At 35.1% G+C, this 24,356-nt stretch overlaps 3 protein-coding genes across 4 annotated transcripts in view; 1 reads left to right on the plus strand and 2 right to left on the minus strand.

The window, feature by feature from the left end:
• Nucleotides 1–934: 934 nt before the first annotated feature.
• Nucleotides 935–19,319, minus strand: LOC106747162 (laminin subunit gamma-1). 2 transcript variants are annotated; one of them, XM_014624507.1, is made up of 23 exons: nucleotides 19,074–19,319; nucleotides 18,179–18,428; nucleotides 17,728–18,085; nucleotides 16,404–16,662; nucleotides 15,074–15,375; nucleotides 14,794–14,999; nucleotides 13,238–13,341; nucleotides 11,927–12,115; nucleotides 11,525–11,750; nucleotides 10,351–10,780; nucleotides 9,040–9,586; nucleotides 7,642–7,827; nucleotides 7,072–7,490; nucleotides 5,826–6,096; nucleotides 5,407–5,585; nucleotides 5,068–5,198; nucleotides 4,053–4,163; nucleotides 3,741–3,939; nucleotides 3,359–3,596; nucleotides 3,062–3,237; nucleotides 2,627–2,809; nucleotides 2,245–2,362; nucleotides 1,784–2,019 (listed from the first exon to the last, which is right to left on the minus strand). In XM_014624507.1, the coding sequence occupies exons 3-23, from the start codon at nucleotides 17,866–17,868 to the stop codon at nucleotides 1,784–1,786; spliced, it is 4,851 nt and encodes a 1,616-aa protein (XP_014479993.1). In that variant the 5' UTR covers nucleotides 17,869–18,085; nucleotides 18,179–18,428; nucleotides 19,074–19,319. The 2 variants fall into 2 exon arrangements, with proteins under 2 accessions (XP_014480002.1, XP_014479993.1); XM_014624516.1 differs by having other exon boundaries at nucleotides 935–2,019; nucleotides 18,179–19,319.
• Nucleotides 19,320–19,337: 18 nt separating this feature from the next.
• LOC106747176 (rhythmically expressed gene 2 protein-like) lies at nucleotides 19,338–20,755 on the minus strand. Its single transcript, XM_014624526.1, has 2 exons — nucleotides 20,346–20,755; nucleotides 19,338–20,101 (listed from the first exon to the last, which is right to left on the minus strand). Exons 1-2 carry the CDS (start codon nucleotides 20,628–20,630, stop codon nucleotides 19,616–19,618), a joined length of 771 nt encoding a protein of 256 aa, XP_014480012.1. The 5' UTR covers nucleotides 20,631–20,755; the 3' UTR covers nucleotides 19,338–19,615.
• A 651-nt stretch (nucleotides 20,756–21,406) lies between these two features.
• LOC106747187 (carboxypeptidase D-like) overlaps nucleotides 21,407–24,356 on the plus strand; it is a 13,910-nt gene continuing 10,960 nt past the window's right edge. The window contains exons 1-6 of the mRNA XM_014624536.1: nucleotides 21,407–22,038; nucleotides 22,120–22,361; nucleotides 22,469–22,624; nucleotides 22,801–22,976; nucleotides 23,052–23,199; nucleotides 23,957–24,054. Of these exons, the coding sequence (XP_014480022.1) occupies nucleotides 21,586–22,038; nucleotides 22,120–22,361; nucleotides 22,469–22,624; nucleotides 22,801–22,976; nucleotides 23,052–23,199; nucleotides 23,957–24,054 (1,273 nt within the window). The 5' untranslated portion in view covers nucleotides 21,407–21,585. The remainder of the gene's footprint in view (nucleotides 22,039–22,119; nucleotides 22,362–22,468; nucleotides 22,625–22,800; nucleotides 22,977–23,051; nucleotides 23,200–23,956; nucleotides 24,055–24,356) is intronic.

Raw genomic sequence — 24,356 nt, forward strand, 5'->3', positions numbered from 1 at the left:
GAGTCTACAATGAGAATTTAAGCTCTAAACTTAAAGCCCGTATCAGACTATGGATTGAAGACTGAGGTTGAATTGAAATTTGACCAATCAGTGTAAATTTCACTAAACCTGAGTTCAGTTGACTTTACGGGATCAAATTAACCCTAAAAGGTCATTTGAAAGTCAAATCAATTTTTAGATGAAAAATTCTTAAGGAAAACATTTCAGAGAAAAATGTTAGATATGAAAGTTATGGGATTCAAAGTGGGACACTTGAAGTTGATCTTAATCACGAAACAGGGATCAAGCATTCGAGTCGTCAATATAAACTTGATTTTCTTTTTTTTTTTAATAAAACCCTCATTTTTCAGAAATCGATATAGCATGAAATTTTAGGTAAAACTGTGATCATGACTTGAAGTTATCTTGACTCCAAGGATCATATAAAGGGTCAAACAGGTTTATCCGAAAAAAGTTTTCCTCTGATATCAGAATTTGATAGAACATGAAATTCTACGTAAAAGTATGTAGAGATCAAGTTGACCCCAGAATTAAACTGACCCTAGAATGTCAAATAAAGGAGCGGATTTTATCCGAATAAAGACCTTTTGCTGATTCCAGAAATCGATAAATCCTGAAATTCTACGTAAGATAAGTCGTACAAATTAGGAATCAAGTTGATCACAGGAGTAAAACTGACCCGGAGTCAAATGAAGATCAACGGAAAATTCAGCCAATTAAGGCAGCAGGTCCCGTTAGCGCACGGTGCTAATTCCTCACCAAATATTACGAATTTTGCAAAATAGTACATGACTTTTCTACTTAGTTTCGCACGTTCCAACTATGTACCACGGGAACCGAGAATTGTTTAGAATACTTTGTGTAATATAATTATTATATATATTATAATTATATAATTATTAATTATATATACCCGTATTTTTAAAGTATTTATTGTCTCGAAGCGGTTGAGTTTGTACATATAATGCTAAGTATAATGCTCGTATAAAAATGCTTTCTCAACTTCTTGTATGTGAGAATATCATGACTTGGACACACTTCCATATGAGTTGTAATCCTGATTATCTATGCGATGAGATTCTCTAAAATATTATACGACATAATCCTAAGCTGTAAATATATATTCTATTCAGTGTTTTTCAACTAATATAGATGAGAAAATATGTTTTCTTCTATTCTTCAATCACTTTTAAACGCTATTTAAGTACGCTTATAAAATGATTTTAAGAAACATGTAAATTTGAATAATCTTATAATAATACAATGTTTTGATATAATTCTAATATTATATCAGAATGTTTCTTCATTATCAAAAAGTCGATAAATACTATTTTCAGCATTAATTTGATTGTACTCTTTTTCTGAGATTATGAAAAAATAAATTTTGCTATTATTTGTCATTTCTATAAATTAAATTTCAACAATATATTGTTACAAAATTGCTTAATAATTTTTTTTATTATTTAAAAATACTTCTTCATCTCGAAATGGTGGAAGAATAATTCTCTACATTTACATGATTGTTTCTTGAAATTCCTAGATCTTAGATCATCTTAAACGACGCAATAACATGGCAGTTTTAGGGATGTGTACAGACGCTATATACATATTTATACACGTATTAAGATTTGTAATAGTTATAACAAATATAAATGCAGATTAAACAGTATTCGAAAAATGACGATAAAAGCCCAGTGTATATATTATAAAAAAATCTTTGGTATAAAACACGATGTATATATATATATATATATATATAATTGTAAAAAAAGAATAAGGCACTTTAGGGCTCAAGGCGGAGGCGCTGATAGCAACCGACAGGCAGGGCCTTGCGGATATCGTCAATGTTCTCCACTTCCATTCGTAATCTATTGACTTCACTCTCAAAATTTTTTACCCACTGTGTCTGCAGATTTTTGGCATCCGTGAGAGTGCGAATTCGCTGCTCCAAATTGGCCGCTTTAATCTCCTTTTCAGCGGCCACTAACCGCTCCTCTAGCCGATTCAGATCTGCATCGTCTGAATTAAGAAATAAAACGTAATCTTATAATAAAGTGTATATGAAATGAACCGAAATACTCAACGTGTTTTAGAATTTATAAATGCAAATCAACAAACAAGAAGAAACATAAATTAAAAGATATATATGATAATTAAAATTATATAAGATCTATAAAGATAGAAAAATAATTAAAAGAAACTCATCTACAAAGATAAAGGCAGAAAAACTATAAAAAAATTCACCGATTTCTGGCAGATTTTCCAGCTCTTTGATAATTTCGGCTACTTCGGATAAGGCCTTATCAACTTGATGCGTGGCTTGAGTTACATTAATTTTCGCCTGACCGACTTTATGGTTTGCCTAGAAATAAATTGGGAGTTAACAAAAAATATGGAATTTACAATCATAAAAGATATCTGCTCCAATATATTACAAATATATAATTTTGTATTTATTAATCCCCCCCTCCCCCCACATACCATATTCTATTATTTAAATAATTCTACTTCTTTTTCTACACTCAATCATATAATTACATTTCTATATAACTATATTAGACGTTATTTTATATTTCGATCAATTTTATTTATTTTACATTTCGAATTTGCTTCATTTATCTCTCACCTCCATCGTGATGTTAGAATCCTTGACCACTTGGATCTCGTACTGTCCCATCATCGCATCTGTGATATCTACTCTCTGGTGCAGCTTCTCAGCTTCATTACCAAGTCGCAGAGCCTCGATCTTCGTTTTATTCGCTTCCATTCTGATATCGTTCGCATTCACGCTTGCTTTGTCTGCGTAGTTCTGAAACCACATAAATTGAAGTTATAACATAAAATGCCTATAAATATGAATGAAATACTTCTCAAAATATTAGTTTGTGGAAAATATGAAAGTACGACATATATATTTTTTTATTTCAATATTTATCACAAACTAATGTTCTTTCCGAAAGAAGTCCCTTTATTTATATTTGTTATTTATATTTGTATATTTATTTATAATTTTTATATTTTATTTGCATACATACATATATCGCAATAATTTTCCTCTTACCTGAGCGTTCTGTGCTATTTCACGCGCATTATCCGCGTTGTGTTCCGAGCCGTTTAGCACTCTCTCTACCTCTCTCGCTTGCGTGTTGGCGTTTTCGATCAGTTCCTTGATATTCTGTATATCCTTCAAAGCGTCCTGCGCCTTCACGCGTTCACGTTGCACCTCGGCATCGAATTCTATAAATAGTTTCATCTAATTATTCTTTTTAAATACTTCAACATTTACGATGTTCTTTGTCGCACTTTTATCATCATTTATTTTAATTCCTTCGGACTTGTCTTTTTCTACAAAATTTACCTCCCAACTTTTTCAAGGTTTCCTGAGCTTCTTTCAACGTTTGATCGCCACGGTTAACAGCATCGTTCGCTGTCTCGTTAGCTTGATCCAATTCGGCCAATAGCTCGGCTGTCGCCGCTTGTTGATCTTGAGCTCGTTCCAGGAGCTCTTGGCTCTTCCTCACTTTCTCGATCATTTCGTTTATGAGGTCTTCGTTTTTCTCTAACAAAAGTTGCGCCTCTTCTTTGATCTTCACACCCTGTTTCAATAAATAAATCATATTATTAAGGTTGTTTAAATTATTTATTCATGAAGGGAGGCAGGTAAAATGTAAATATGTATATAAAGTACTAAATAACATAAATAAATCTAAATAAATCAAAGATATCATAATTATATTCACCTTATTGCTGACACTTTCCACTTGCTGCCGCAGTTGTTCAATATCGACCTTTGGAAGTGATAGCTCGAAAATCAATATATCTAGGCCTTCCTTGGAAACAGATACGGATTTATTGACAGCAATGGCAGTAAGATTTCTTACTTCGTTCATACGATCCTCCAACTGCGCCAACTTATTTTCCAATCCTCTAATCTCATCGCTGTAAAATTGTTTTTAATACGTATATGCATGTCGTACGTTAAACATTAATTATAGTAAGAGGAAATAAAATTCATATATGGTATGACATAAAAAGTACAAAGAAATGCTCACGTAATATTGGAATACTTCGATATCGCTTGTTTAGCGAGATTGTAAGCTTCTAGTGTCGTGTTTCGAGCTTGTTCGGCCAACATATGAAGCTTCTTAGCCTCATTGGTGTTCCTGAAAAAGACACAATGCCAAGAGTAATAATCATTAAATGTTTAAAACACTTAATATCAGCAATAACAATAAAAATAATATAATAATATTAAAAATAACAATAAAAATAATAATATTAACAATTTGCGGTCCACGTTCCGAAGTTATCACGCTCTCCGACTCGAGCAAATTGAGCTCTTGGTTCATACTTATCATTAGGTGCACTTTTTCAACTGCAAATAAATACCGATATAAAAGGATTTATTTAAGCACACTGACATTTTTGATTGTAAAATTCATACTTGTCTCTTATCAATAAACATAATAAATTTCAATTTTTGTATTTGTTTTTATTTGTTTTAGACGGTCAAAAATAGTTTCTTTTTTTATAACTAAGAAAAGTCAAGCCTAAGCACATTGATCCTTTGAAACTAAACATCGCTTTTTAAGATTTCCATATGATGAAATAAATTGTAGATTTTACTTTTTATTATCTATTATAATTGACTATGAAATTTTGTATATCTTCTGAAGATGCAACAATATAATCGTCTGACGAAAAATCTCCACACTCGGGCATAGTTCTATTAATAAATATTCTGCACATTTGTGTACTTTAATTATATCGTCCGTAGCTATTCATCACTTTGTAACACTTAACTATGACTCTTCACATTTACACTTGTTTTTAACATTATTAAGCACGTTTCGCTTTTATTTTTCCCTACACATTCTACCCCTCACATTTCCCCTCACATCTACTCTCAATCACAGATGTACATATCGTTAATATTATTGTTAATATTTATTTTCTCATCGCTAAATCATCGGTAGACCATAAAATGTTAATCTAAGAAATAAGTGCTTTTCAAAGGAAGAGTATAACTTCGAGAAAAATAATTTAATAATAACACGAAATACATACACTTCGGCGAGCAAACGAGCCTCTTGTGCGATTTCAGTCATCTGCTGGTTCTGTTGGCCGACCTGTTCCGCGCGCAATTTCGCGTCTGTAAGAGCACTCGCCCCGTCCGTGGCCAGATAATCCTCCGCTTCCTTTTATTCGCACAATCAATTAGAACAGATAATTGCATCACCTTCTTTCCCTTCTATCGATTTTCAGAAAATTCCCTCCAAATCTTTGTAATATTTTCAACGGCAAAATAAATTTAAAGAAAATGAAGGGGCTCTAAGACAGCCTTCGTCTCTTGAGGTCGAAATACAATTCAGCTGTTAAAAATAAGCCCTGTAAAGTATCGCTTACCGTCAACTGCTCGTACGTCTTATCTAGCACTTTCTCAGCATCGTCGATGCTCACAAGGCCTTCCTTGATGATATCGTGTGCGTCGTTCGCCGTTACGGTCACTGTCTGGTAAATTTTGTCGATCGCGTTGAGCTGCTCGCTCAACTCGTCCAGCTGCTCCACTAGCGTTTTGTTATCATCTGGACAAAAGAAAACATCTATGCAATGTCTAGCCATCGGTAGTAATAAAAGTAACAGTAAAAAATGTACACATATTATTGCAGAGACTTGTGTTTTTGAACATATCGACGTTCAAAACGTAGTGAATTCATATAAATCATGATAATATCATGAATGTGTTTACACTTGAGTCAATGTAAAATGTATCTAAAAAATAACAGTAATAATAATAATAATAATAATAAAAGAATAATAATTACTGCCATATCCTCTCTTGGCAACATTCAATAATGCCCTGACTCTATCTTGAACGTTTTTCAATTCCTTCTCAAAATCCGAATCATTGATGACGGTGGGACTACTGTTGATTTTCCTCAAGGTATCCTCCAGTTCAGCCAAGCGTAATCTATGATCATCTACTGCCGTCTGCACGAGATTGTAACAATCCGGACAATCCACGCATCCGTTCTGACGGTTGTGCTTATTTTCCTTGCAACGATCGCAACGTCTACCTTCCACATTCGACAGGCACTGCCAACAATCGTCGAGTGTGTCAGATTAATTTTCTAAAATCAGTTTCTTTCCATTTTTATTTCCAAGAAATTTCATCAAATCAAGGTGTTAGCGACCGTGCCGAGAAATGCGTGGCGCAGTTGTGTTTTAAACGGTGCCTCCCGGATATCGGGCGTCCCTCCGAAAACAGTATAATACGCGTCAAACTCCGGGTGACATCGTATCACAACGGTACTGATGGGACTTGAAATGGGACCAAAAGCAAAAAAAATTTCAATTCAGCTCTTGAGGACTCGGCTACGTTCTGCGCAGTGGTTAGATGCTCCGAAAGACATGCCGAAACCGATCCTTCATTCATGTAAGGTTTCAATGTATGGTGGTCTGCTAAGGGTATTGTGCATTTTTCGTTCTTGAAAAGGAGTGAAACTATAAATGCTGACCAAATACTGCCAAGAGATTGACGTTGTGATGGAACAGCCGGAGTTATTAAATAGATGCGGTATGTTATTGCTCTGTGACAATACTCGACCGTATGTGGCAAAACAAAGTGTGGAAAAATTAACAAAATACAAATGCGAAGTTCTTCCTTATTTTCCTCGTTCTCCTGACTTTTCTCCAATAGATTACCATTTTTTTACGCAACTGAATAACTTTCTAAGTGAAAAAGTATTCCAAACAAAAAGTGACGTGAAAAGTGCGTTCAACGAATTTCTTGCATCTCGCTCTTCCGATTTCCACATGAAAGGCATTGATGCGCTTGTATCGCGTTAGAGGAAGCGTATTGAGGTGAATGGAGATTATTTCAATTCACAAGATGTGTATAAAATATATCGAATAAAAGTTTACATTCAAAATTCAAAAACAGTGATTTCATCCGCAACAACCTGATATAATATATTCAACACAAATTCGCCGAGTTTCTTCGTATTATATTATTATTTTTATTTTTCGACCATTATTGTCACGGACCACCTATCCTGAATGTATACTTACAGGGCACTGTCCGTTGGCGTCGCATTGTAAATCCTGAGAGCCAATGCTGTCGCAATCACAAGGCTTGCAACCTTCTCGGCTGAATCCATATTGATACGGCTCGCATGCATCGCAGTATTGTCCGGTGACGCCTAATCTACACTGGCATTGACCGGTGATCGGGTCACAGGTTCGATTATATGAGCCCTCGAGATCACAGTTGCAGGGCGCGCAACCTTCACCACTCATGATGTGGTAGTAGCCCTCTTCGCATCGATCACAATTACGACCGATCACGTGCGGCTTGCAGGTGCAATGTCCCGTCAACTGATCGCACGGCATAACTCTACCGTCGTCCAGTTCCATTGTGCCCGGTGGATAGCACTGACACAACTTGCACCCGTCCTCTTTCCGATCCGATAATGCGTCCCCATAATATCCTACGATGGATAGAGCGAATATTTTTTAATGTTATTAGAAATGATAATTGTAGAAACATTAAATTTCAATTTAATGTTAGAATTAACATATACATGTACGTATGTGTGTATATATATATATTAAATGGAAATAAATTATATATTAAAGTACCAGGTAGACACTCGTCGCAGTGAAAGCCCGCTGTGTTGTTAACGCATTTGAGACACTCTCCGGTTAGGTGATTACAATTTCTCACCGCGTTTAAATCAATATTGTTGTTGCAGTCGCAGGGACGGCAAGCCAGGCCTCCCTCAGGATTTCCGTGGTAACCATCTGAACATGTTTCGCATCTGGGCCCTGAAAAGAGGACAAGTACTTTATTAAATTAAACAACGCCTAATAAATGAAAAATAAAAATCATATGTGAGAAGAGAACATATTACACATTAATTCACATGTCAAAGTGTGTCACAATCAAATCGATGAAAAAATTAAATATATCTTGGTTAATATAAAGAAACATACATTTATTGCGACTAATCAACCGTAATTTTGTATACTCGAGTTATTTTCGACCCCAAACGATTCTTTAATTTCTCGCAAACTATATAGCAAAGATTTTGTGTTAAAAACGGTCCACTAAAATTTTGTTATCTTAAGGATTATCATGAGGAATGTAGTAAAAAGTACATAAATGTATACAATTGTACGCGAAAATACACAATTATAGTAAAATTCGTAGTTTTATGAAAGTAATTAGTTTTTTGGCCCTCTTGTAAAATTATAATTTCGTGAGTTAGAAGGTTTTTTAATTTGGCCGACGATATAATATATAAGAAAAGTATTATATAAGTAGCTTATATAATTTAGCCGACGATATAATATATAAGAAAAGTATTATATAAGTAGCTCATTTATTTCTGGCTATATCTATTAATTCTGTTAAAATGCGAAAGATTTGTTTTTCTTTCGTCGAGCTGATTGTTAGACTTTATGTCTAACGGAAGTATTCAAACATTAGTAGGAATGTCAGAAGATACCTCGGATACCCGTTTGCTGTTAGAATACATACCGATATAAATTGAATATATGTATATAATTTTATTTTTCCAAGCAACGCCTACTTCTAACTTATAAAAAAAGATATATCTCTATATATTCAAATTATACTTTTTGACAAATTAAAATATATAATATCTTTTTCTTAAAGTTCAAGCATCGACAAAAAAATTGTCGAGTATTAATTTCTTAAATATATTTTCAGAAAAGTTGTAAATTTTTTTAATTAACTCATGTTTTTATTCACGTTTCTTTTTATATTTTCAATAAAATTAAATATTTAAGTGAAAATGAAAATGTGCATTTGTCTCTTTATATAATTCTATTGTACAGACTTAAAAGTATATCCATAATTTTTCAAAGATTTATATTAACACTTGTACAGAATTTAAAATAAAGAAGGGGACAAAAACGATCCCAGTGTTCAGATTAAAATACCAAGAAGATGTATGTCTTGTAAGAATTAGTATGAAAGTATCAAATATTTTACTTTGAATATTAATTACTTGCCTGTCCTGCCGATAGGGCATTCGGAGCAAATGGGATCGGGATTGCTTCCTAAAAGAATGCAAGGTCCATTATCAGGGCAAGGACACGGCTGGCAATCATCTTGCATTCCTCTCAACGGATGTCCGTAAAAGCCGCGGGCGCACAGCTCACAATTGTCGCCGGACGTGTTGTGTTGGCAGATACACTGTCCCGTCTCAGCTTCGCAGATGTCAGCGTGGCCGTTGCAATTGCAGGGTACACAGAGAGCAAATGGGCCGCCGTTAGGTGGGTCATGATGAAATCCTGGCGCGCAGGACTCGCAAAACTGGCCAACGTAGCCGTGAGGACATTGACAATGCTCCACCCAATCGATAGGCTCGCCAGCGGCGCCACGATGCGCTGTTTCTAACTTTACGTCGTCCAGAAAGCCTCGGCCTTGATTCGTGTATGTGCCACGAATTTTGATAGCCGTCAGGTTCGACAGGATCGACATAAAGGCTCGAGAAGAAAGCCGAGGTTGCCAACTGTAGTTCGCATGTTCGTGTAATTTGAATCGGTATTCCTGACGCTGCAAAAATAATTATATTAATATCGTGTGTCAAGTTTAAATATCAATTTTAATTGTGTGTGTTTACTGTGCATGCACATGTCAAAAACATAGCAAAATAAAAGAGAAAGTTTTCAAGGAATTATAACAGAATTGGATACAAGGAGCTTCTGTAAAAGAAAAAGGACATGACGAAAATGAACATATTAATTATTTTCTTAATGGTTCCTCTGCATGATTACATGTCATATATATATTAAAGACTGTGAGCAATGCATCCAGTACATAAAAACCGTTCACTAAGTGCTCACAAATAGTTGCTTATCATTGAGCGATCAGTGAGTAGTTTTCGTACTGAATGCATCCATTCAGAGAACTTGCTGTGAATAGTAACAAAAAACGTAGAAGAATAACGAACTTGGAAAGTAACGCGTTATTTTTAACATCGTTGCCGTTAAAAGTTACTTTTTTTAATAACAATTTGATAACAACATTATTTGGTTACATTAACAACAGTAACAGCAGTTACATTTCTTTTTTAGATAACGAATATAAATTATTACTTTGCACATGTACATATATAACGAAACAAGAAACAAGCACAGGTCTAAAAAAAAAAGTGTTCAAAACTTGGTAAAAAAGTAATCGAAATTTGTAACAACTCGTTATTTCTTGAGTAATGATAACGATAATGAATTACTTTTCTTTTTTTTTTCAATAAGTAACGAGTTACTTTTCAAGAGTAACTTCCCCAATCCTGAAGAATAATAACGTAAGGAGCTCACTTTGACGATCGGTTGTCGATTATTCTGTCCAAAGATAGCCTGCGTAATTTGACCGCCGTTCGCGCCTTCGAGAATCACGTCCCGCGCCGTGGCTGCTGCGCCAGGCTCGCCTACCCTCAGTGAAAAGGACAGATCTTGATTGTACGATGCTCGTTGATCCCTCAGAAATTTCTCAGGCGCGACGAAATAAACGTTGTCACGGCCTGGTGCGGTCACATAAATAGTTTGCGTTCCTGCATCGTACTTTACCGGGATCTGATTGCCGGCCACCATGGCAGACCAGCGTTCGTTTCCTCTGACAAACATGCTCTCGATGACGAGCTTAGAGTAACCAGTAGCTGATCGACAAACGGCGGAATGACCATAGCAGAAGCATGGCGTGCAGCCGAATTCGTTCTCCATCGCCAAGTTAAAGAAGCCTGGACGACATCTGTGTGTATGTGTATGTGTCAATAACACGCAGATTAAACATATAAGTATACAAAAAATACATGAAATTAAAAACGTATTAATAGAGATCGGATACTTTATAAAATTAAAAGGAAGAAAAGAGGCAGGAAAGAGGCAAAAGCTAACGATGAACAAAGATTTACTCAAAGCAAAGGCTATATATCGACATTGTTTCGCCAGCGATATTATATAGCAATATTATACAAGATGAATCGCTTAACTTTAGAAACTTAAGTATACGAAAAATAAAGTAAAATAGAAAGAAATGTTCCGAGTAGTAAAAGTTGTAGAGTTTGAAAGGAAGTATAAATTGGTGACGTTAACTTCGTTGTATAGCCCAGCCTTGCGGTCATTTTGCCCTTTTCCATAAATTTCACCAATTACCATCATCACCTCTCTTGTTTCATAATTTGACGAATTTTGCCCTGCACGCTGTTCACTATTTAGAGTGTTGCTAACTTTATAATATATTGATAAAAACAATAATAATAATAATAGTAATAATACCAATTTAAACAGTGAAATGAAAAACGCGCGGGGCAACACTCGCCAAACTCCCGTACAATTTCTAGCTATCATCCCTGAGATCGAGCATCTTCGAGAAGAGCCTTGGTCAGGCCTGCAGTCGATTTGCACTTTTTTACAGGTATCGCCGACTGTCATCTCTATTTTTAATAAATTTAATACTTCAACATCAATTATAGGTTAATCAAACGGTACTGACTCTCTGCAGCGTTTCCCTTCGACGTTCTCTTTGCAGTCGCAGACTCCCGTGACCGCGTCGCAGTTGGGACTATTTCCCTTCGATCCCGCGGGGCTGCACTCACACGAGGTACAACCCAACGAGCCAAAGTTGTAAAAATTTGACTCACAACGATCACACTTATCACCTGTCACACCCGGCTTGCATTGGCACTTGCCTTCGCTATTACACTGCAGACTTCTGGAACCTGATCACCAAGTGCAATAATTATTTTTAACAATTAAATAATCGTAAGGAAAATTCTCAAATCTCATCCTGTTTTGACAAGGCAAGTAGAGCAGATTGTTTGTAACATTAATTCGCGAGCCCTTCCTTGTCAAAATCATTTTGAAAGTTTTCGTAGAAAAAAAATCGCACACATACCGATTTCGTTACAGTTGCAGGCGATGCAGAAATTATCCTCGAGACGTTGATAATAATTTTCACGGCATCGTTCGCAGTTAGCGCCATCGCGATTCGCCTGACAGTCCAAGCAGTGACCTCCGTGACCCGTCAGCTTATATAATTCTTTGTCAAAATAACACCTATCCGAATAGCCGTTGCAATTGCAAGCTGCAAGAAAGCCAGTTAACATTATTCAGAATTATTTGCATGTAAAAAGCACTTTAATATATATAAACAATAATGATATTAAAATATCCTATTGAATAAATTCATAAAAAAATGTTCTTTTACTATATTATATTATAATATAATATTATATAAAAATATACAAATATTATTATGAATATAAAATAAACATAATATAATATAATGAATTTAAATATAAAAATATTATATAAAAATATAATAATTAATTAATACTGGATCTTTGCCAGGGGAGATGTCCGTCCCATGAGATGCATTTTACTATATAATCTATTATTATTAACAACGTTAAAAATTTCATTTTCCAAATGTAATAATTTTCACTGAAACCGATGAACCGAAAAAAGTTGTTATTTCAAAACACTTCCACTTTAATTAAATTATGAACACTCTGGATGTCTGTATTCTTTCTACAAGAATATTCATCTGATATTTTATACACTTATTTATTATTACAAACTTCTTCGAATTATTACATCACTTGGAAATCCAATTTTCCAGAAAAATTTCATTGTATAGCGAGTTTCGGGGATTTCGACACAGAAAGAGAGAGAGAGAGAGGGAGAGAGAGAAACAGATACGCCTTTTATCGTGGCTAATAGCAACACGACGAATGCAGGGAAAAGTACATTGCATCTTGCCCATCCCCACTCGTGAGTGCGGTTGTGAGATGCACGTTAAAGGTAAAGCCGGCCAGCACGTAAAAGGCAACGCTGAACCAATGCCGTCGTTTATGGTCGTCTCGCGTCGCGTGATCATCGTAAAAATCAAGTTTTGGAATTCGAATTCAAACTAAAATGTAGATTTTAATTTAGATACGAATTCAATGGATTTTGAACTTTATTTCCTAGTATACTTCAGTTAAGAAAAAACTTTCTTCGAAAATGTTTAATATTTAATTTTTTAACATTTAATATTTGATCAATCAAAACTATGATCGATAATCCATCTTCCCAACATCTTTCATTTAACAATTTTATGGATTTTTCTATGCAATAAACTATCTAATGTTTTGTCTTAATTATACATAAAAAATTGTTTTTAAATATCGATAAGTTGACGTAAAAATACGAAGCAAGTACTTACGTTTGCATTCATGTGCATCCGCGGTAGTAGCTCGACCCCATGGCGCATCATTATAAAAGGGCAGACACTCGTTGCAATCTGGACCGGCGGTGTTATGTTCGCACCTGCAACATCGATTTATCAATTTTCGACCAGATCGAAACGGTTAATAAGAAATGTACTGTAGACGAATTAAGAATAATTATTATGTTGTCATAAATCACTACTACAAATTACTATTGTCATTCTCTTATTGTTGGATAATATAATTATTATTGCAAGTTATCATTACAGTCGAAAATATATCTCATTGCAATTGTTAAAGAAAATATATTTATATATTATATAATATGTATATGTTAAATATATACAGCATGAATACCAAAACTGTTACAGGCTAATATTTCTGAAACTAAACATGATATGAAATTCTTATTTTCCAACGAAGCGTATCGAAGCGGGACATTGTGTGATAAAGTTAATATTTTTCTAAGCGAAGTTGTTAAGGTCATTTCAAGATCAACTTCATTCTTTTTAATGAAATTATAGTTTTTTTTAACAAAAATTGATTCATCCGTTCAATCCGCATATAAAAGTACTAATGTAAAATCATCGTAAATACTTTTCGAAATATTTTATTCTGAGTTTTCAGCACAAAATATTAAAAAATATGAAATATCTCATCAAAGTATTCATTTCTCGATATCATCACTTTAATATTTTTCTACATAATAATATAAAAGAAAAGATTCGAAATTCAAAGTTTAATATACCGATGTTTATCGCTTAGTAGAACAACTGTAATATACCTGTAAATTAGGCCACTTTGAACAAAAAAGTCCTTCACCATTTTGCAAATATATACATACGTAAATTTTTAAGTTATTAATTACATGGTCATTTTCAATAATTAATAACTCGAAATTTTCAATGTTGATGGTAAAATGGTACAAGATTTTTTTGTTCATCTCAATCCATTTTACGAGCTCATGAAATTTGTTCATCGAGTTCTAGGACACTTTGTATATACAGAGTATTTCAGAAATAGGTCGCTAAACTTTAAGAGCATATTCTATTCATTGTAAGAATGAAAAGTCATATGAATGTCGGTCCGGAACCACTTCCTATCCAAATTATAAACACTTTTTGTTTACAACAGACTTTGGTAAGAACACTCATTAAAGAAATCGCTGGAATTGATTTTCTTGCGCATCAATGCATAGTAATAATACGATTTTGAAGTACCTCCATAGTAGCAACAAAAGTATTGTGACCGACAATATATATTATAATAACTATAAACAAAAGTTTTAAGATATTCTTATAAATAAAAATCTAAGGAAAAGGATGTTTAAGTCGAAAGAACGTGCAAGCCATGCGAGAAGGTGAATAGAAAGACAATCTGTGAGACGTTGATGCGAAGCATGAACTTTGTGTATATACATGTGTGTGTGTGTGTGTGTGTGTGTGTGTGTGTGTGTGTGTGTGTGTGTGTGTGTGTGTGTGTTCATCACTGTGCCCGCATGTATATGTGGGTGTGTAATAAAAATATATTGATAAGAAACGAATCATTTTACCGGCACACTCGACGAGTTCTGCCGTCCACACTGGTACTGTTAACGCATTCTCCAGCGTGGCCGTTGCAGGCGCATCTTGCGCCAACTGCTACATCAGCGATGGCGTAGTAATAAGACTTCAACACGTGCAAGTCGCCGAAAACTTCGTCACCAAATGTGTTCAGTCTATCCAGAGTGATTCTCAAATCCGTCGCTTGTACCCATTCCTAAATAAGATACAATAATAATATTAATATTTGTAAAATTAGACTTCGAGAGATATACGATCGAAAGAAATTACCTGAAGCTCGGGATTGGTGTCAAAATAGTAGGCGGAAGGTCGGCCTTCCAAGGTAGAAAAGGCGACGGTACCCTTAGTAAGGGGTGAGATGTCGGAGAAATCCGACGTGCATAGTACGCGGGTATCGTCACCGCGTATAGTTTCTTTCGACTCGGGTAGTTCATACGTGTCTCTGCACGAAGCCGAGTAAAACTGATACGGCTCCCACGGCGACTTCTCGTTCTTCCGTTTGTAAATGCCCCAACTCTCTGGCCGTGGGGATTCGAACAGTACTCTCACGTACGTTATATCGAATGTTTTGCCTATAAACCGATTAAAATCACACGCCTCGTTAAAGTAATAAGTAATTATTATATAAATATCATTCTAAAATAGAATAATTACATGACAAGAAATTAATAATATTGTGTAATATAAACCGTTCCTAAAATTACCGTCATTTTTTTCAATTCTTCGAGTTTGTTAATGCACTTGTAGAAATAATGGTATTTAAGAGGAGAAGGAACAAGAATGTTTCGGTGAGTGCAGACATAGTACGCAGATAAGATTCGCAGCGTAATAAAATTCTCCTCTCTTTAGTTATTTCGAGAGACATTTAAAATTATCTGGGGCATCAATTAAATAATCGAACAATTTAAAGAGAATAGGACAAAAGTTTCAGAAATTAAAAAATCAGGTCAATCAATTTCACGAATTTGACAAAATCACAATAATAAAACTTACACATAAAATAGAATATAAAATCGCAAAATATAATTAATTATAACATAACCTATGTATAAACAACTGTTGAATACTATTCCATAATAAAATTATTATTATTGAAAACAATTCTTCACACAGCTCTAGTGTTCTCGAGAGGTAATCTCGAGTATTTCTCCATAGTCCGCTAAAAGATTTATCTCATCGCGCATACATCCTCGTAGATAAGGAAGTAGGATGGCAGAAAGAGACAGAGACAGCAAAAAAGAAGGAGGGGAAGAGATGAATAAACGTCTCTCAGCGTAAATTTTCTGGCCATTACTCTATATTATATGGCAAGTGTTTGTTGATATATTAAATTATTAAAATATCACTTGAGACAACTATAGCAGCAAATTGTGTGACTTATATATTTCAGGTATATAATCAGAAATTATGTTTTCTCGTTATGGTATCTCGTCAACTTTCCGCTATATTTATTCTATACAATATTCTATAATAAATAAACACTGAGAAACAACGTAAATTTTATATACCGTCCTTCTTTTTATCATAATAATATTAATATTAATGAATGCATTATTGATGATCGCATTAGTTTTGATCAAAAAATTAGAGAATGACATACCCAAATGCAAAGTGAGATTAACTTGATTGGGATACTCAATGCCCTCGTACATGGTGCTGGACTGCCACCATGTGGCATTGTCATTGTTATCGTGGTCGGTGAGATAGATGGCTGAGTGGTCACCTCGTTGACACATCTCGCACGATTTCTTTTGCACGCCTGTTTGCTTGCAAAATTCCGTCGGATGATCCTCGCCGCATGTGTTGGTTGCCTCCATCAGCACGTTGAACGCTGCATTCTCAAATGGTGGTATACATCTCTGAAATATGAATAGAAAATCCTCTTTATTGCATTATCATATGTTTTTCCTTCTTATATTTATATTCTCTTCCCTATATTTTGCATATGTCCATAACTATTCCCTATATCTTTGCTAGTAAGTAAATAATATTACTATAATCCATATTTAGGTCGAAAAAATATATGCAAAATATACTTTCAATATTTATTTATTCATTGTTGAATAAATAAATGTTTTTTTTTTATTATTTCCTAATTATTTATTCATTCTTACTTTTCAAAATTGCTTTTCTTCTTTATATCGATTTATTTTTCAAGATTGTTGTTTCTCCAGTCAGTAAATATTTTCAATATTGTTGTTTCTCCAGTCAGTAAAGATTTGCGTTGTGAAGATTAGCAAGTTAAAAAATAAGGAAAGAATAAGAAAAAAATAAAATTTATCGATATAGATATTTTCTAAATGTTTATAGGATTCTTGGTTAATACAAATAGAGAAGGATTCTAGAAAGCCTCTCTTGGACTTGGAAATGCTATCTATTCTTCATATCATGGACCAGTTATCTTCGTGGGTTCAAGCAACTTGGAACCCTTGTGATAACCCACTCTATTAACATTCTCCCGAATTCCAAAGCTATGTCAAGCGATACTGAATATAAATAACTTTTGCCTCATTTTTACAAAGAATATTGTTTTTGTTATTATTTTTGAATATACTTGATATACTTTTGAATATACTGAATATACTTTTTGTTATTATAAAATACTTTATTTAAAAGCAATAATAAAATATGTAACAGTAATATTTGAAAAGAATATAAGGCTTAAATTGAATAATTGTAAAGTAACATTAAGTTTTCTACATTATAAAAATACAAAATAATCCAACAATTGTGTCAAACGTATATCCCCTTTAAGAATTAAAAAATCTTAGAGAATAACACAAAATAGCAAAAAAATAAAAAAAGTGATTTTAAATTAATCACAGATTCTCTGGTACGGTAAATTAACGCGATACCATTAATATAAATAAATAAGAAAACCGATGACGAGGAATATGTAATAACGTGATGACACAGGGACAAACCTGAGGTTTGCCATTCTCGTCGTAACATTTGTCTTCTTTGCGCGTTCTCGGCTGTAAGCGACTGAACAGCTCTTCCGAGGGTTCCGGGTTGGCTAGCACGTAGCTTCCTGCGAGCAACAACAACAGGAATACCTCGGTCATTTTTACACACGGAAAAACTCCAGCGTCCGGAACTTCACGTCACTGAACCCTCTTCTCACTGCTGGGACCAATCGTACTGGGAATTGAGAGAAGACAACTCTCGAACGGTGTTATGCAGCGGCGAGGGTCACTCACCACTGTCGATCGTTATTATTATCGAACGCGGCACATTTCCCGACCGTTTCGGAAAGAGAGATCGGACTGACTGACGCGTAACCTACAAGCAAACAAGCGGAGCACGGATGAGTAACGGCGCATTCATATGCCGCGGCACACGCTCTCTCTCGCGCGCGCGACTTTGTATCTATACCTCTCCGCTTCCCACGCAACTCCTCCCTGCTCATTCTCGCGGAAGCGTCGGTGGCTTTCTGCCTCCCCCACTATTCCACACGCTCAAACAAGCCCGCCTACGCCATATGCGAGATTACCTGGGATTTTCACAGAAAGCGCGCGCGCACGCACACAAAGTTGTTCGACGTTCCGTTTCTGATCTCTGAGAAAATCATCCGGACCGGAGCGGGAGATTGAGCGGGTCCGATCGTGAATCTTATTCCTCCTCCCTTAATGTCAATTCCCCGTGAAAAAAGAAAACTTGTAAATATTTCCATGTAGATAAATTCTCACTTTTCATGAATTTGTGTCAAAGGAAAATTGCAATCGTGACTCTTCCCGGGTATCGATTACGTAACTTTTCCACTAGAAGGAAACGTGAAAAGTGAAATGTCAAATTCGAAAATTTACACTTTTCACGAATTCAAGCTAAAAGAGAAGATTCATGGTCAACACTTAACGTGGTCATAAATAAGAGGTCTGTTCGTTTTCGCTGCACCGCTGAACTAGTGCAAAGTTGAAGTGAGAAAACATATACTTATTTTTCCTCTAGTGTGAACTCGTAAAAGTAGAAATTTTCTAATTTGAAATATTTCACTTTTCACGTTTCCGTCCTAGGAGAAAAGTTACACGATAGATATCCTGATTCGCGAATCTAGAATATTTCAATCATAAACAAATATCACTAGATTCCGGGTTGTTGGGACATTTTCAGGCGTAGTGTTTCGATATTCACCACCATGGCTGCATTCTCGTTGGCTGCTCATACGCTGTAAGCGTCATTCTATCTTTGTTATTTGTCACGTGCCAGAAGAAGAGAGAATGATGCATACAGCGCGTGAGGGCCCAAAGAAAATGCAGCCATATCTGTTTACCGTGACTCTTGCCACGTCTTTTAAATGACGGGAAATGTATCTCTAAACGTACCTGAAGAATAAGAAAGTATACATACTCTATTAGTGTAATTTAATTGATAATTGATATTATATTTAACTTAGTATAAAAAAGGATATCCATACTGAATAGCAAAATGATTTACTAAATTTCGTAACAAAAATAAATCAAGTTTAAATAAAATGCAATGACAGTCATTGGGTCTGTTCGTTTTCGCTGCATTGCTGAACTAGTGCAATAAGTTGATGCGAGACAAGTATATGTTTTCTGACTTCAACTTATTGCACTAGTTCAGCGGTGAGGCGAAAACGAACAGACTTTTTATTGTCATCACTACAGGAAATCTCTGACAATAAAAATAAAATAAATCTAACTGAATTTATCGAGTGTGTGTCGAGAAACCATTAAATAACAAATGGAAACTAAATTGATATCCGTTAAACGCTAATATTCACGTTATAAAATAAAGTAAGAAATAAAGAATTAATTAAATTAAAATAAATTCATATCAAATGTCATCGTTTCAAGATGTCGCGCTATTTGTCGCGAAAACCTTTTCAAAGTGACTTCGAAGTTCCTTCGAATTCTTAAATACATCTTCTTTAGGCACTTTGTCCTCATTGATTTTGTCATCTTCACTATGTTTAATTAATAAAGCATTCCAACTGGCGCTTTTCGCACCGAGATAATCATTATCGACCGTATCGCCGATATGCATTGCTTCTCGGGGCGAAATCTTCTCCTTTCGAAACAACGTCGTCAGCCTCAGAGCCTCGTTAAAGATGGACAAACTTGGCTTCTCCATGCCGAAATCATAAGAGGTAAGAACGAAGGCGAAGTAGTCGCGAATCCGTGTGTCCTCGAGGATGGACTCGAGACGCCGGTCGAAATTCGAGATGACTCCGAGGACGACGTCCTTATTTCGCAGAAAATCGAGCAGCTCAACGACACCCGGATACGTGTGCCAACATCGGGCAGTGGCATAGCAGCTTATCAGGTTGTCGGCGACCTGCAATGATAAGAGCGAGGTTAACGATAACAGAGTTTTTCACTATCTAACTTTTTCTCCTCTTTTTTTACATTTTATATCAGAATCTCATATCATTTCAATAAGTAAAAGATAAGATAAAATTAATTCTTTGTATCTCATTCTCACTGCGCGAATGTTTCTTTCTTATGTTTCTCCTCTCGCTTTTTAATTTTCGCTTTTTCACGAAACATATTACCCGCGACAGCATAATTATTATTATTACCTTGTTGAGCGCATCCTGGGACACGAAAGGATGCTGGTCCTTGAAAACCTTGTGGACGAGGATTCGCCACCAATTTTCCCATCCCAGCCCGGTATGTCGGCCGTAGATCGGATGCTCCGCGGCGAGCTGGATGAAGTTGCTCTTGAAACTTCGCGCCAAACGATGAGAATCAATATGGAGACCATATTGGCGGCCGATATCGACATAATGCTCCTCCAATTTGGTCATCAGCAACGTTCCTGTCACGTCGAAAGTTACGAGGCGTGGCCGAACGCGTCGAATCATGATCTTTGACAGTCTCTGAACAGGAAGTCCTCAACAACTCCACGATCGTTCGAAAAAGCAAATTCAGAGCTACGAATTCGCCGTAAAAATATCACGAACACACACCAGATATGAATGCGGCGACATTTGCCAAGCATCTAGCGAACACGAGGCGAAGTCGTAAGATAGATTTTGTATTTAACAACCATCGATAATTTGAAATTACTATTGGTGAAAATTGTTAAAATTTCTAGACTCAAAGATGGTTTAGAAGAAGCTAATTTTAATCGATCATTGAAAAAATATATTACTTATATTGATAACAGCATGTACAGGGAGAATAATCAATGACAAGTTCAAAAATTTAAACTGTAACTATCACTTGAAGCCATCTTCAAGGGATCACGTTTTAAGCACCAAGGGACACGTTGCGCAACAGAAACAATAACATAAATAATAACAATTGAAAATATAAATATAATTTAAATTTATATTTAAAATATAAATAATAATAATAATAATAGTGTAGAACAGTAATATAAATAATAATAATTAAGAAGAAAAAGAAAGGAAACACTATGTAGTTATTGAGAAATGTCCAATGTTGCATTCAGCCATATATTTTTTATTATTCTGATGTAACACTGCGTTCGGTGCGTACTTATCGATAAAAGTACCACGTATTAAAATCTAGGTTTTACGTCTGGTATTATAGATAGGAGTGTTCTCAACGTAGCGATTAATGGCCACCGTATCGCTTAAATTCCGGTGGTTCTTCCCCTCCAGTCCATCCCCGTTCATCGGCATTCGACTGACGTCCAAACGGCGTGCGTCACTGCTATACATATATATTACATATGTGTGTGTAGGAGGATACGAGTCGCGCGATATGAGTCTGTGAAGATCCAACGAGTGATCATATTCGTGTTTCTCACGTTTCTCGCATTTCTCATTTTGTACAAGCCAAGCCTCACAGATGGGTGATAAAGTACGCGATGTCGTTCTCATATTTGTTTGCGCGGTCCTCGCGTTGGTAAACGGGTACACGTTGAGCTTCGCCAAACCGCAGAGCAACAATGTCACCACGTCTTACACACATTATGAGGAGCTACAGCGGTTGTTTCACTCTCTGGCCGAGAAGTACCCGCATCTGGCCCGAGTGTTCTCCATCGGGAAGTCGGTGGAAGGTCGGGAGCTCTTAGTGCTTGAGATCTCGGAGAATGTCAATCACCGCAATCCCGGCGAGCCTATGGTCAAATATGTTGCCAACATGCACGGTGATGAAGCTGTCGGCAGGCAACTGTTGATCATCCTTGGCCAATACCTCTTGAACGAGTATGGGAAAGACGAGCGTATCACCAAACTAGTGAACCAGACTGATATCTATCTAATGCCTTCCATGAATCCAGATGGTTTTGAGAAATCACTGGTAAAATCATGATTATGTTGAAGTAACATAGGAAATGAGGAGATGATGATTAATCTGAAGGATTTTTGCTTATTCCTCCAGGAAGGAAAATGTGATTCCAAGGAGGATTTTTCAGGGAGGGAGAACGCCAATCATGTTGACCTCAATCGTGACTTTCCTGATCAATTTGAGAGAAGAAGTCAACTCAGAAGAGGTAACGTTATATTAAATGGACGTCAGAATGAGACCATCGCTATGATGACCTGGATTTCCAATGAACCTTTTGTACTCTCTGGTAATCTTCATGGTGGTGCTGTGGTTGCCAGCTATCCGTTTGATTCTGGGTAAATATATTGTAGATTTATTGCTATCACACTTTTTATTATTTGTATCTGTCACTTATGTTTTTACAATACTTATATATTGTTTGTCAAAAAATTCATTTTTCCAGAATCCCTAAGACATGCTGTATAGAGAGTAAAAGCCCAGATGATAATCTATTTAAGTATCTTGCCCACATTTATGCAGACAATCATCCAGAAATGCATAAAGGCGATGCTTGTCCACCAGAAGTATTCCCAACTGGCGTTACAAATGGAGCATATTGGTAAGCGATCATATTATGATGTAAAAATCAATATTCTGTAGTAATTCTGTTTGCAAAATTATTAGACATTTTTGGGGAACATAAATAAATATTTGAATATAGTTTATTCCGTAAAATTAAATCACTCATGAAATCACAATTTATCATGTTATGAAAATTCCTTGGGTTTTTAACAGGTATGAAGTAATTGGCGGAATGCAAGATTTCAATTATGCCCGTTCTAATTCATTTGAAATAACGTTTGAACTAAGTTGTTGCAAATATCCACCAGCTTCAACGATATCAAATCAATGGGAAATGAATAAAGAACCTCTGATTAAATATTTGGAACAAGTACATAATGGAATAAAAGGTAATGTTCAAATATGTCATTTTTATCTTGTTTAATTGATCAAATAGAATATATATAAAATGTTTCTTATTGCAGGATTTGTACATAGCAAGGATGGTAATCCAATCCAAGAAGCAAACATCATTGTAGCAGGAATAAACCATAATGTAACTACGACAATTGATGGCGAGTATTGGCGTTTGCTTCTCCCAGGGAATTATTCAGTTTATGCTACTGCATGGGGGTAAGTATATTGTAATGAATAAATACTAGGTATGTGCAAGAAACTTTAGTCTTTTTGTATGGAGATAAAATGAAAACTTGCAAAAAAAAGACTAAGAATTATGCACCAATATATAATAGATGTATATCATATCTTCATTGAATTAAATATTATTCGTTTTTAAGGCTCCCGAGTAGTCACAGTGACTATCCTTGTTTAATAACGTCAGAAGCGAAAAAACACATACCAAAATTTTTTGTGATATACTTTCATATAAGAAGATATATCCATAAAATGACATTTACGATCGATTTATCAAATTTGTAAAATTGGACGAACACTTTCCTTTTGTTCGAACAATCAATAAGTAGTCGTAAAATTAACATTGACAAAATCTCAAGAAAAGAGGTTGGAAAAGAAAGTTTCATGTCAAATTAATTTTGCGACTATTGATTGTACGAGTAAAAGATAAATGCTCGTTCAATTTTACAAACATGCTGAATCGATTACAAATATTTTGTGGATATATCTTTTTGCTTGAAAGTATAACGCAAAAAATCTTGCGTTTCTTCGTTTCTAATGTCATTAAACAAGGACAGTTATAGCAAGTACAGATACTATTTATAAATATATAAAATACGTGTAGAAATTTTTTTTTTATACAACGTATAGAGAGGAATTATTCGAGGAAATAATTTTAAACACCTCGCCCATATTATCAAACCGAAAATTATTTTCAATAGGTTTTTTTTTATTATAACATTTGTTTTCTGTTTAGGTATGAACCCAGTGAGACTGTAAATGTTACCGTATCGAAAGAAACCCCAATAATTCTTAATTTTACATTAAGCGGCGGAGAAGTATCTTATAATCAAGGTAAAGCTGATATAAATTATCCACAAATACTACCGCTTTTTAGCAGATTTCCAGCACTTTATCAAATGTTAATGGATTATGATAAATGAAATTATAATATATGCCTACATCAAAAACTAATTAATTATATCGTTCTCGTGGCTATTACTTATCTAACATCTATCTTTTTTCCAAATTATAACAAGCTGCTGCTAACTAATACATCAATATTATTCATTTTAACAATTTTAACAATTAACACATTTTATTGTTAGTTAATTTTTATCTAACATTACACAACATTTACATTTATACGCGTTATC

This window comes from Dinoponera quadriceps, unplaced genomic scaffold, assembly GCF_001313825.1.
Source record: "Dinoponera quadriceps isolate SergipeBrazil2010 unplaced genomic scaffold, ASM131382v1 scaffold221, whole genome shotgun sequence".
NCBI lineage: Eukaryota > Metazoa > Arthropoda > Insecta > Hymenoptera > Formicidae > Dinoponera > Dinoponera quadriceps.

Coding starts and splice junctions, on each gene's coding strand:
- LOC106747162 (XM_014624516.1), bottom strand. CDS start 17,868: ATGACCGAGGTATTCCTGTTGTTGTTGCTCGCAGGAAGCTACGTGCTA. Junction 9,587..10,350: donor ATCGACAACCGATCGTCAAA/GTGAGCTCCTTA, acceptor TTATTTTTGCAG/CGTCAGGAATACCGATTCAA. Junction 6,097..7,071: donor ACGCCAACGGACAGTGCCCT/GTAAGTATACAT, acceptor GATTGTTGGCAG/TGCCTGTCGAATGTGGAAGG.
- LOC106747176 (XM_014624526.1), bottom strand. CDS start 20,630: ATGATTCGACGCGTTCGGCCACGCCTCGTAACTTTCGACGTGACAGGA. Junction 20,102..20,345: donor CCCAGGATGCGCTCAACAAG/GTAATAATAATA, acceptor TTATCATTGCAG/GTCGCCGACAACCTGATAAG.